The 12752-nt window shown below is 27.7% G+C and overlaps 1 protein-coding gene across 10 annotated transcripts in view; it reads right to left on the bottom strand.

Moving 5' to 3' along the window:
• Positions 1 to 12752, bottom strand: part of LOC107442660 (RIMS-binding protein 2) — a 106965-nt gene that overhangs the window by 48683 nt on the left and 45530 nt on the right. For 6 of the 10 annotated variants that reach the window (XM_043057810.2, XM_071178487.1, XM_071178480.1 and 3 more), the window contains exons 2-7: positions 8952 to 9071; positions 7644 to 7727; positions 7431 to 7511; positions 5263 to 5385; positions 3717 to 3872; positions 467 to 601 (exon numbers count right to left, since the gene is read on the bottom strand). In XM_043057810.2, coding sequence (XP_042913744.1) covers positions 467 to 601; positions 3717 to 3869 — 288 coding nt within the window. In that variant the 5' untranslated portion in view covers positions 3870 to 3872; positions 5263 to 5385; positions 7431 to 7511; positions 7644 to 7727; positions 8952 to 9071. The remainder of the gene's footprint in view (positions 1 to 466; positions 602 to 3716; positions 3873 to 5262; positions 5386 to 7430; positions 7512 to 7643; positions 7728 to 8951; positions 9072 to 12752) is intronic. The other 4 variants (XM_071178493.1, XM_071178477.1, XM_071178489.1 and 1 more) reach the window with 1 other exon arrangement.

Below are 12752 nucleotides of genomic sequence, written 5' to 3'. Positions count from 1 at the left end.
GATAAAAACCCGTTGAGATTACGGATTTATTCAGCAAGTTTTACGATTTGCATGACCAATTCAGTTTCCAGTTTAAAATCATAAATTTTACGAAATTTATAGCCAAGATAAATTACTCTTGAAATAAGCTTCTATCACCGCCTAAAATTCTCTTGCGTTCTAGTTGCGTTGCGTTTGCTATAGTTTCACATAGATAAGTGATGGACAACGTATTTCCGGTTTCAGGCGAATATATATATATATATATAGCGATTATATGTCTCTATTAGAGATGGGTAAGTACCAATTTCTACCAATAATACCTATTAATTAAGTACCAATTTCTTTTGGTGTCAGTTATAGGNATATATATATATATATCATTTTGTAAACAGTTTTCCCTTTTATTATTCTTTTCCAGCTATTTACTCATTTTTTAAATGTTTCAATACAATAGCATATTTTTGAAAAAAATGCTTAAACTTACATCAGCTGAATGAGATCTATTTGATCGCCAAGCATGTTTGACCTGAGAGCGCCGTAAAGTCGCCATTTCAAGAGCAATCTCCTCATGTAGAACATTTTGCAGTTCACATTTCTTTTGAAGTTCACGAACCTTAGACTGAGGAGAAAAAAAAATGATATCATACATAAGTTGAATATACTATAGAGCAATTTTATCTTTTACAAATGTAATATTTGCAGGCTTTAAATGCATAGTAAAAAAATTGACTCAGTAAAAATATGGAGCAGTTTTAATAACTATTTTAAAAATAACTCTTGGTTTTTATTTCAATGCAGTCTATTTTCTTGTAACTCTTAGAAATTTAAAATTTTTCTTAATTTAAAGCTGGCTCTAATGCAAATATAGTGTTACCTCCATAACATCAGGTTTTCAATTTTTTTTAAAAAACGTTTTAGACTGAAAATTTTTAATTTAAAAGTTACTAAAAGTTGGAGTAAATGTACGCCAAGAATTATTTTAATATAATTATTTAAACGACTTGATATTTTTTTGACTGAGATATATGCCTTAAAATATGAGTCTTAAATATGGCATTCGTAAGTGGTGAAAATGAACTACTAATATCTTGCAGATTCATCGACTTCCGTAACATCAAGTTTTAAATTTAAAAAAAAGAATATTTAGATTTAAAACTTTTGAAATAAAAGTTACTAAAAGTTGGAGTAAATGTAAATGATGCCACGAATTATTTTAGCGTAATTATTTAAATGACTTTTTTTTGACTGAGATATATGTCTTAAAATATACGCCTTAAATATGGCATTCGGAAGTGGTGAAATTGACCTACTTACAGAGTCATCAAACATATTTGATTCATTATCATCATAACAATTATTAGCAAAATTAACAATCACTCTTTATTCCTTTTTTTTCTAATAATAAAGTTTTAATCTATATTTTAAATTTTTTAACTTATTATGCTATGATTTTTGTAAGCCAAGTTAGCAATTTTTTCAAGTATATACTGTCAACGTTATTAAAATAGTTAGATGATAATGTACTTCTTCTGACTAAATGCATGTATTTCCCTGAAGTTTCATAGATAGCAGACGTATAAAATTTAATTGATCTTGTGCCAATGTTTTGCCGATTCGATGGTTGGGGGTTATTTTGAGACAATATATGAGTTTATGCTACGATTACAGACATTTTTTATACTCTTAATCAGAATTATCACAATATTTTTACTATTAGCTAAATAATTCAGCCATACAAGTACAGATGAATAATGAAACATATGTATACGCATTCCCTAATATAATTAAAGGAATAATTATTCTCACTAAATTACAACTATAAAAACCTTTCATCAAAATAATAAGCATCTAAAATAAAGAAATTGAAATCAAAAGTTTTTTTTCTTCTCAAATATATTAGAATATTTTCAAGATTGAACATTTTGTTTTACTTAAATTTAGGTGGCATAATAAATGTACTGAAAAATCTCAGCAGTGTATTTGCTATTTATTTAAAGTAGAGCACAGGAATAAAATGTCAAATGCAGGTACAAACCCAATGGTAGAAAAATTTTGATTAGAATTGCTTTTGTAACGTATTACACTGGGGAACAAATTTTTTGTTGCATTTATGCAAATACTTGGTCTTGTCTAATTCGACCATGGGGATTTCATATATGAAATTAGTCTTGTTCCTAAAACTACAGATTTGTTTTGAAAAAAATGACATTATGATTCTAGTTTTTGCCAAAAAATATAAGTTGGGCAGCGATAGCTTGGTTGGTAGGGCACTGAGCCCATGTCAAGAGGTCTTGGGTTCGATTCCAGGCGGCCGAAGACGTCCCGTGTTGTAAACGGGGACTGATGCACGTTAAATCTGTCGAGTCACAAAGTCCTTCATGTTCCCATAACAAATCATACCTAAAGGGGTACTGATCCGGGAGTTTCCCTGTGTTCTGGATTGGTTCAAAATTACAAGGCTACGGAGTTTAACATTAGTAGTCGTAAACCCAAAATAGGGTGGGCTGCTCAACGACGGTTATTAAATAAAATAAAAATAATACATGTTTAAGAAAGCTATATATAAGAGGGGATAAAGTAAATATTGCGACTAACTTCTAAGGGAGTTGGGACACGTCCTCAGGATTAAAATTGCATGGAAACTTATGCCCGAAAATGTCATCATACGCAGCTAGGGGTGCTTACCTATTATGACCTGGTTAAGAGCACACGGAGAGACATTTCATTATGAGGAAGTGCTTCTAGCGGCGTATAATATCATTTACTGGCTGAGGTTTTTCTGCAGTTTTAATCCTGATGATGTGCTCTAATTCCCCAGGACGTTTGTCGCAACTTTTATACGATCCTCTGAAATATTTGTCGTTTTTAAACTTCATTTCGGAAAAAACAGACTGAAAATGTCATTAAAAGAGAAATTGGAGCTTGGAGGCAGAAAAAATGATTACAGATTTGAAATTAGCTGTACAAAAATATCTGACATCTGTTGATAAATCTCGTGCAACAGAAAAAATTATTGTATCCCAGTGCAATCTCCTAAAAAGGTGAAATGTTTCATAAAAAGTTTTTTTCTTCTCAAATATGTTCGAATATTTTTTAAATAAATATTTTGTTTTTAATAAATTTAACTGATAGATAAATGAATTGAAAATATCATTAGTGTATTTGCGCTTTATATTTTTTAAAAAAGGCGCTTGGATAAAATGTTAAATGTAGGTTTTAACGCAAGGATACAAAGACTTTTTTTAGATATACTATAATAACGTATGATTATACAGGGTTATTTTTAATTCCCTCCGCCTATGAACGCCATTTTTCTTTACTACAACTGGTTTCAGTGGTACATGTTACTGCCATCTACCGGCAACTGCTTAAATTAAAACTTGAGAATACTTTCGGAATAATTTCATATGTTCCTTTTTGCCATATTCGTCTTCGTTTTTTCAACTATAATTCTTCGAAACCCCGGAGGGAATTATGAATAACCCTGCATTTATGTGTTAAGATTTAACTGTAATCTTTTCTTTATCCATATGGATTTAAATTAATTTATTATTTTTTTATTTAGGAATTATTAGTAGGACATTTACAGCAGCTTTCCTTAAAAAAAATTTAAAAGTTAACTTTTATTACTTAAGAATTTAAGTGTATAAGTATATTTACGAAAACAAGTTTTCTAAAGGGGAGGATAAAGACACGGAAGTTCTGTATTTTTCTAAATAAATGAAGGTATTTACCTCAAGAGATTGTATTGTTTCTTGGGCATTCTGTTTTTCGGTTTTACTGACGTAGTGATGGTGACGGATTTCGTCTTGTTTTCTATGTAACTCTGCGACAGCATCTGCATATTGTTTTTCAAGCTCTTTCCGCCTGTCAGCGGTCTCTTGCATATGCTAGAAAAAAAGTATTACTCAGTTTAAGGCTAAGTTCTGTTCAATTTACAGCTAAAAGGCAGGCCAACTTTGAGATTAAATTTAATGTATAAAATGTAAGATAAAAATAATAAGAATATAACTTGAAAAAATAATCATGTCGTAAAATCGCGAACATACATAAATTTTGAATATAATTAACATATTAAGTAAGTAATATATGCCACTTAATTGTGTGCATTTATGATTCTGTTACTTTATTTCAATTTCAGACTTTACAAATAGAAATAATTTTGCCTTTATTTAAAAAAGTTATTTATTACAAGTTTATAATAACAATATACGAGCATTAGAAAAAAATTCCGAAACAAATTATGGTATAAAGTTTCGGAGCTTTGGGTGCATCATCCGTAAAATTCATTCTTACCGTAAAATATTTTACAGTAATTTTCACAGTGATATTTATTTAATTAGAGGTATTCAGTGTTGTTACGAAAATTATTGTAAAAATAACGGTATATCAGATTTTTTGTATCGTATCACGTTCTGTTAAAAATGGATTTGACGGTAAAAAGTACAGACACTCCGAGTGCCGGTACTTTCTGCCGTAATTCGATCCAGAATGTTTTACAGTGTATAAACATTGAGTTCATTACTATGACCAGTAAATGTATACTATATTCATTTGTTTGATAGATCATTTTTTGTCAAGCTGGGTAACGAAATGCAAGTCAGTGTTCCTTTGTTTAAGCTAATTTTTTAATTATTATTTTATAAATGTTTTTGAAAATTACGTAAATTATATAAATTGGTGAATAAATGTAGTATATATTTTAAATTTTAAAACTAAGAAATTTGATTAATCTCAGTTATTTTTTGAAAAAATCTATGCAACAAAAGGTAAATTTAAATTGGTACGCTCATACACCATAAAAAATTTCGGATAAAATTACAGAAAAAGGTATTGGTATCCTGAGTGCAGGTAATTTTTTCCGTAAAACCCATTTTATCGTAAAATTTCACAGAGCAGAAAAATCTGATATACCGAAATTCATACAGTAATATTTACTGAATCTTTGTAATTAAATAAATATTAATATAAAAGTTGCGATTATAGTACATTTTTTAGAAGCTGCACACAGGGTGCTATTACTTTTTATTATAATTTTATCCGGAAATCTTTTTATAGAGTATTATATAGTTTATAAAATTATATGCTTAGAATTTGACATTAATTTTATTTATTGATGTAATATTTGTTTTCTCAAAACTTTGGTTTTTATATTTAAACACACTTGCGTTAAATGTAAGTATTTTGATAAAAGTATTAGTGTTTTAGTAACATAATTACAATGCGCTCATATTCATTGTTATAACTAAAATAAAAAGAATGCTATTATTCCATTAGTACCTTGATAAGAGTCTCCAGATTGTTGGATTTGCCTTGTTGGCCTTCTGCTTCAGATTTAGCCAGGGTGGACTGACTTTCAGTGGATTCAACGCTATTCAAAATCTCTAAACATTCTTCGTTATTCTATCAAAGAAAACAAATTTAAAAGTTGAATGTGAACGGAATTTAAAATCTAATATTAAAATAAAAATAAAAAAATTGTTTGAAAGTTCTTAATTTTGGAAAAGAAAGCAAGACTGTAAGTTCGAAGTTCAGGTTATAACTTGAAATTTTTTTTTTTGAATAAAAGAGTCAATTTTTAAAAATATTTTTATTAGTTTATAGAAATATCTCAGGAAAATAAATATAATACAACTATTCGAAATTCTTAGAATTTTTCTGTTGCTTTTAGAAAGTTTGAATAAAAAGCTGTTTCGGTGGCAATGGCTAAAATTTTTTTTTTTTTTGTAATTATGTGAACTTTAAAGTTTCTTTAAATTCAATTAACTAGTTAGACTTATTGACGAAATTGTTATGCTTTGAAAAACGCTTTTGAGTTTGGTATGTTTAGTTAAACAGAATAATAAATATGAAAAGAAATATTGTTTCTTTATGTAAGAAATGTATAAGAAAATAACATGTATAATAACATAGGGGAGGCAAGAGGGATTTAGGAAGACAGAAAATGATGGAAAACCAGATTGAAAACCTCATTCGTCATAGGGAAGGAAAAGAGATGACAATGAAACCGAATGTATAACTAAAATTTAAATTTTGACCTAATCCAAACATTTGTACCAAATCACACAGACTTTTATTAAAAATATTCATTTTTCACTAAGCCCTTTTTGAAATTAAAATGAAATTTTTTGTATAAACCTATGTTTGGGTAGTATCAGGGGTTTGTCCAGACATTTTGTGAAAGGTCCGTTTTTGTAAAATTGTGAAAAAATTACTCGTAATTTGTGAATATAAAATAAACGTTAAGTCACATTCTTTCAACCAGGGTCCGCTTTTGTAAATTTGTGCAAATAGGGTCCGTTACTGCAAAAAAACTTTTTCAAGGAGTTTTTAAATTGTAAATAGATACAAGATTATGCTCAGCACTGCAAAATTATAATTAAAAAATTAAATTAAAAAATTAAATTAAAAAAAATAAACAGCAATTGCAGCTACTAAATTAGCGATGTAACATATAAATGTTTGGTATTTAGCCTATACTGCTGAACGCAGAATATTCATTTCGGATGAATAAAGGAAGAAGAGTCTGCCGTATTTAGCCTATACTGCTGAACGCAGAATATTCATTTCGGACGAATAAAGGAAGAAGCGTCTGCCGATGGCGAAATTTAGTTCTTTTACATCTGTCTTTCTCCCCCCCTCCTTCCTGGGAAGGGTTTATTCGATTATCAAAAGAATAATGAAAAAAAAAAAAAAAAACAAATNGTAGTCATCATGAAATTTTGTGAAGGGTCCGTTTTTAAGTTAAAATATTTTGTGAAGGGTCCGTTTTCATAAAAAGATATAACGGACCCAAATTTCTTCTTAACAGACCCCTGGTAGTATACAGATAAATAATATTCTGCTATGACTACCGTACTATAATGTAGTGACACTTCTGAAAGAAAAAAAAAATATATACGAAAATAAAACCAAAATTCGTGGCATTTAAATCATTCATTTTGTAATTTATCTGTTTACATTTTAACGGTTTACCGGAAAAATTGGTCTTCAAACTTATAGTTCTTATTACTACACAGTTAATAAAAAATACATAGATAGAAAGTTTTTTTGGCATTTAAATGTTTTTGTGCCATCCTCTAAGGTATCATGGTAAAATTACCAGATTTCATGTTATAAAACCATATTTTATTGTCAATTTCACCGAAATCATAAACAAAGCGCTTTGGTAAAAATTACCGAGCTCTTTGGTGTTCCCACAGAGCCTTTTGTGGAGTTCCCATTTGGTAGCAACATGGTACATTTCACCACATTTTTATAGTTTTGAGCGTACTTATTTTTTCTTTTTTATCAGCGTAACTATATCAGATTATTTATGTTTTGTGTTTTTTATTCTTATTGACAAAATTTTACAAAATAAAGGAACACGTAATTTTATTGCAATAATCTACTAAAAAATAGTATTTAAGTTGTCGTTTTTTTTGTTAAAAATGCAGGTATTGACTTACGTTATCAAAATGTAAAAACTGTTCAGAATTACAAATTTGATTTTTGTCCTGAGTATTAAACAAAACAAGCAACCTGTGCTCCTGAAAATAAATATAGAAAATGCACATTTAAACGTTTTTAATATTATAAAATAAAGTAAAGATGAATTAAAATTCTATTTATTTGAAAAAAAACTTGTTGCTGAATAATAATTTGAAGTATAATAATCTTACCAGATTGGCGCACAGGTGCTGCTTGTTATTCAGTTCCTGTTTCAGCTGTTGAACTTCGAAATCTTTTCTTTGTAAACGAATTTCCTGAGTAAAGAAGATATAGATATTTTACTAACATAGTATTGGCTATAAAAAATTTTTATTTTATATGCTATAAGAAATGTCTCGAAAAAAAGTTAAGTAACAATTTATTTAATTGTTATTTTACCATATTCAAACAAATCTTTCAAGTAACCATTAATAAGACGGTATTTTAACTGTTAACAGTGAGAAAAACCTTAGATTGACAGGCTTCACCCAATACGAAAACCACTTAGTTCCTTGTAATTGGTTACACATTATAGCCGAGAGGGTTAATCTGTTTCTCTCATGACCGACAGAACGTGAGTTCAAGTCCCAACGTTGACAAACGTTATATTTTCAGGCATGATCTAAATCGATTATATATATAAGTGCATAACCATTGATGTTTAATCATTAATTGATATTCAATCCGGTAACTAAAATTAACTTTGATTTAATTTTGTTTTTGACACAAAGTGAGATTTTCATTTTTCTAGAACAGAGTGACTTTTGTAATTAACATGTGCAAAAAGAGGAATTTTAGAATTTAAGGAAATCCTTTTTTATTTTTCTTAAAATTAGCTGTTGAAAAATAATTACACAATTCTTTTGCTTTAAAGCTAGAATTCAAACCAGAATGGATGATCATTGCAAATAAAAGATAGTGTAAAATTGTCTGGTTAGTCTCTTTAAATATTGTTTTGCAATCATTTTTCAGAAGAAAAAAATGCGAGGTTAGGGAATGACTGCAAAATTTTAAAATTGAAGCTTTAATGATTTGTCTTTTTCACATGAAAAATATTTTTACGAAATAATGATATGAAAGTTTTGTCATGTTTTTGTATGTTTTTAAAAACATAAAAAGAAAAAAAGAATGACCTCGGTGTTGAAACAAAGCCAAACAGGCTTGCAACATTTGAAATCATTGGTCTGATAAAATAATATTTATTCGGTTTAAGTCTAAAGAGTATATTTTAATGATAAAAGAGAAATAAGTAAAAAAAACATACTTTGACCAGACTGGAATAGTTTAAGAACTATCTGGTATTTAAACTAAACTTCTATACAAAACTAACTGAATAGACTTTGTATCAGACTAAGTTTAAGAATTATCTGGCATTTATACTAAACTTCTTCACTAAACTGTATATTTATATTAAAATTCAAACTTTACATTAATCATAGATTCTCATAAATTAGATTTCCACTTCAGTTGTTATGCATCGAACATTACAATCTACTTACTGCATCTTGCAAGTCATTTGATGTCCTCAATAGCTCTTCTAACTTTTGTCTCAGTGTTTCATTATTTTTCTTTAGAGCTTCATACTGAGCAATGTCTATAACGGAGGTTCTTCGAGCAGTCTGGAAAGTATAAATTATCAATTTAAACTTAAGGTTTTTTTTATGTAGAAATGAATAAATTTAAAATATAAAAGTCTTATAATGCAATGAAGTTCAAATTCCTTTTTTTTGTTCACAACAGTAAATTTATTAATATATTAGAAGAAAAATTTCTCGATGAGCCATTACATTTAATATATTTTGTAAGAAACTAAATATGAAATAATGAAAACATTTACTTATGCTATCGTTGATGATAAGTAAAGGAAAGAATGATACAAATAAATAAAAACATTTTCTAATTTTAATCGAAAGATTTAATGATTAATGATTTTTGTAGAAATGAGTAAATTTAAAATATAAAAGTCTTATAATGCAACGAAGCTCAAATTCTATTTTTTTTTGTTCACAACAGTAAATTTATTAATATATTAGAAGAAAAATTTCTCGATGAACCATTACATTCAATATATTTTAAAGGAAACTAAATATGAAATAATGAAAACATTTACTTATGCGATCGTTGATGATAAGTAAAGGAAAGAATGATACAAATGAATAAAAACATTTTCTAATTTTAATCGAAAGATTTAATGATTAATGATTTAATGATTAATGATTTTTGTAGAAATGAGTAAATTTAAAATATAAAAGTCTTATAATGCAACGAAGCTCAAATTCTATTTTTTTTGTTCACAACATTAAATTTATTAATATATTAGAAGAAAAATTTCTCAAGGAATCATTACATTCAATATGTTTTATAGGAAACTAAATATGAAATAATGAAAACATTTACTTATGAGATCGTTGACGATAAGTAAAGCAAAGAATTATACAAATAAATAAAAAAAATTTCAAATTTTAATCGAATGATTTAATGATTAATGATTTTTAAATCTTTTTAGGTAAAAATAGTATGAATAAATTTTTTGAAGTATCCTTTATTTTTTAATAAAATGGAAAAATTAATAAGTTTGAAAACAATATGTTCCGTAAGTTTCAATTATTTATATTTAAAAATAAATTTTTGATTAAATATTTATTCGTCTCTTTCTGAATTACAAAGAGGGATTTTTACTTGATAATTAGTAGTGGATTTTTAAGGTAGAAATGAAATAATGGAAATATTGCTTCTTTATACATTTTATTGCTATTTTTTTTCTCCAAATTTAATGGGATGTAACATTTATGTAACAAATACTTCATCACAATTCCGTTCATTTTAAATTATTCTTCACATATTCAAGATGAACTGTGAAAATATTCAAGGAAATAAAAGGAAAATTAAACTCTTTATACTAGTTAGAGGGCAATAGAACAGAAAATAAGCTAAATTATGATAAATTAATAATGGCTTTAAATTTTTTTTAAATACTTCAGTGCTACGCTTCTCAAGAACATTATTCAACTTGAAGAATCAAACGTTACTACAACTGTAAATATTAAAATTATCAAAGCATTTAGTTTGCTTTAAGAAATGAAAAGACAGTATCACTAATTTCTTTCTATTAAATTGATCTTGAAAAGTGGTTTAACGAGAAATGGTACAATTGCATCGTCAGGTTTTAACTTTAACTTTTCTCTGATTTTGTTTGCAAATAACTTTGATTTGCAGATGTAATATTTTATAGTTTATGCACTGTAAAAACTCCAGATCAAATTACGGTAAAATCTATTTTTACTGAAACATGTCACGGAACAAAAATATAACATAGCGTAATTTCTGTAGTATGATATTTTACGGTAAAATTTGCGGTAAAAGTGCTAATACTTTATGAAAAAATGGTCTGCTAGATTTTTTAAAAAAAAAAAATAAAACGCGTACTTATAAAATTATATTGGATGAAGCTCAATTTTTGAAAACTGCTTAAATTAGATTTTATTTTACTACAGCTTTTAGTGCAAAAAGTTTATTACACATATTATTTTCAAAAGTGTTCTTAGCAATTAGTATTGAAAAAAATTGATAATCTGAGTCTCGTGAAGATTTTTCAGTTAGACGATGCATACTTTTAAAAACTGTTCCAAGTGATTTTCATTCAAAAAGTTGAATTATTATAAGTGAGGATTAACTTTTAAGAACTTTTAGCATTTTTATTAAATTATTTCAAATGATACTTAAAAAAACCTATCATAACGAAAATTTGAAAGGTACAAAGATATATATTATATCTGAAAGCCAAATAAAATTTTTTTTTATTTAGAAATTGAAGTTAACCCACTGGTGGTTTAGCAAATGGGCAAAATTTGGAGAATGTTTCTTCACTATTTATTATTTCTCTATCTAATAACACGGAAAACCCGTTTTTGCTGTGCAGAAATTAAAGTTGACCCACTGGTGCATGGTTTAGCAAATGGGAAAAATTGGGAGAATGTTTCTCCCCTATTCATTTTTTTCTTTTCTAATAACACGGAAAACCCGTTTTTGCTGTGCAGAAATTAAAGTTGACCCACTGGTGCATGGTTTAGCAAATGGGCAAAATTTGGAGAATGTTTCTTCACTATTTATTATTTCTCTATCTAATAACACGGAAAACCCGTTTTTGCTGTGCAGAAATTAAAGTTGACCTACTGGTGCATGGTTTAGCAAATGGGCAAAATTTGGAGAATGTTTCTTCACTATTTATTATTTCTCTATCTAATAACACGGAAAACCCATTTTTGCTGTGCAGAAATTAAAGTTAACCCACTGGTGCATGGTTTAACAAATGGGCAAAATTTGGAGAATGTTTCTTCACTATTTATTATTTCTCTATCTAATAACACGGAAAACCCGTTTTTGCTGTGCAGAAATTAAAGTTAACCCACTGGTGCATGGTTTAGCAAATGGGCAAAATTGGGAGAATGTTTCTCCCCTATTCATTTTTTTCTTTTCTAATAACACGCAAAACCCGTTTTTGCTATGTGGAAAATACTCCAGTGTAAAATACCACTTTTTGCGTGCAAAACCGTCAATGGTTTAAGTATATTATGATAAATGATAAAAAAAAAATTTTGCAGTAGCTTTTCTTATTATTTTTAAATACAGAAAATTTCTAGCACTTATGTTTCTTTTTTTTAAAAAAAAGGTGCTTTTCTAAAATTTTCAAAATTTTCTATGTATCTGTAGAATCAATTGACTTTAAACGCTTTCAGAGATGGGGTATAACAATATAATCGATTTATCTATACTCAAAGAACAGCTACTATTGTATTACTTAGAGATCAATAGTTTGAGAACGACAGCTGCCAAAAAAGCCGGGAATGGAGCCAGATTTTTCTATTCATGAGCTATTACAGTTAAAAAAAAAAAAAAACCGGGAATATAATCTTCGCCTCATCCCAATTTTGGTAATTTATCAATATCAAACAATGCAAGAGACAATCTCCGTCCAAGTTTGCTTCAGAAGGATTTTTTTTATGATAAATTTAAATATTTTATAGCTTACGAAAGCAGTTTCAAAAAATTTAAGTTATAATGATGACATATGTTAATTTGCCATTGTTGTAATGCAACAAAATGTTTTCATAACAGAATTATTAATCTTTGAAGAAACTTAAAAAATTAGTTTTTACTGCACCATTATTATTAAAAACACTATAATTTTTTAATTCTATTATGACATAGTAGTCATGTCATTATTATTTAAAAAAAATGTTATTGTTTTTTGCTCGTGTTATTTGTTGTGTTCCATTTGGGAATGCTGCTGTGATGTTTTT

Source organism: Parasteatoda tepidariorum, chromosome 1 (assembly GCF_043381705.1).
Source record: "Parasteatoda tepidariorum isolate YZ-2023 chromosome 1, CAS_Ptep_4.0, whole genome shotgun sequence".
In the NCBI taxonomy this organism is placed as follows: domain Eukaryota; kingdom Metazoa; phylum Arthropoda; class Arachnida; order Araneae; family Theridiidae; genus Parasteatoda; species Parasteatoda tepidariorum.
The sequence above is the reverse complement of the archived record's forward strand: the minus strand, read 5'-3'. Positions and strand labels throughout refer to the sequence as shown.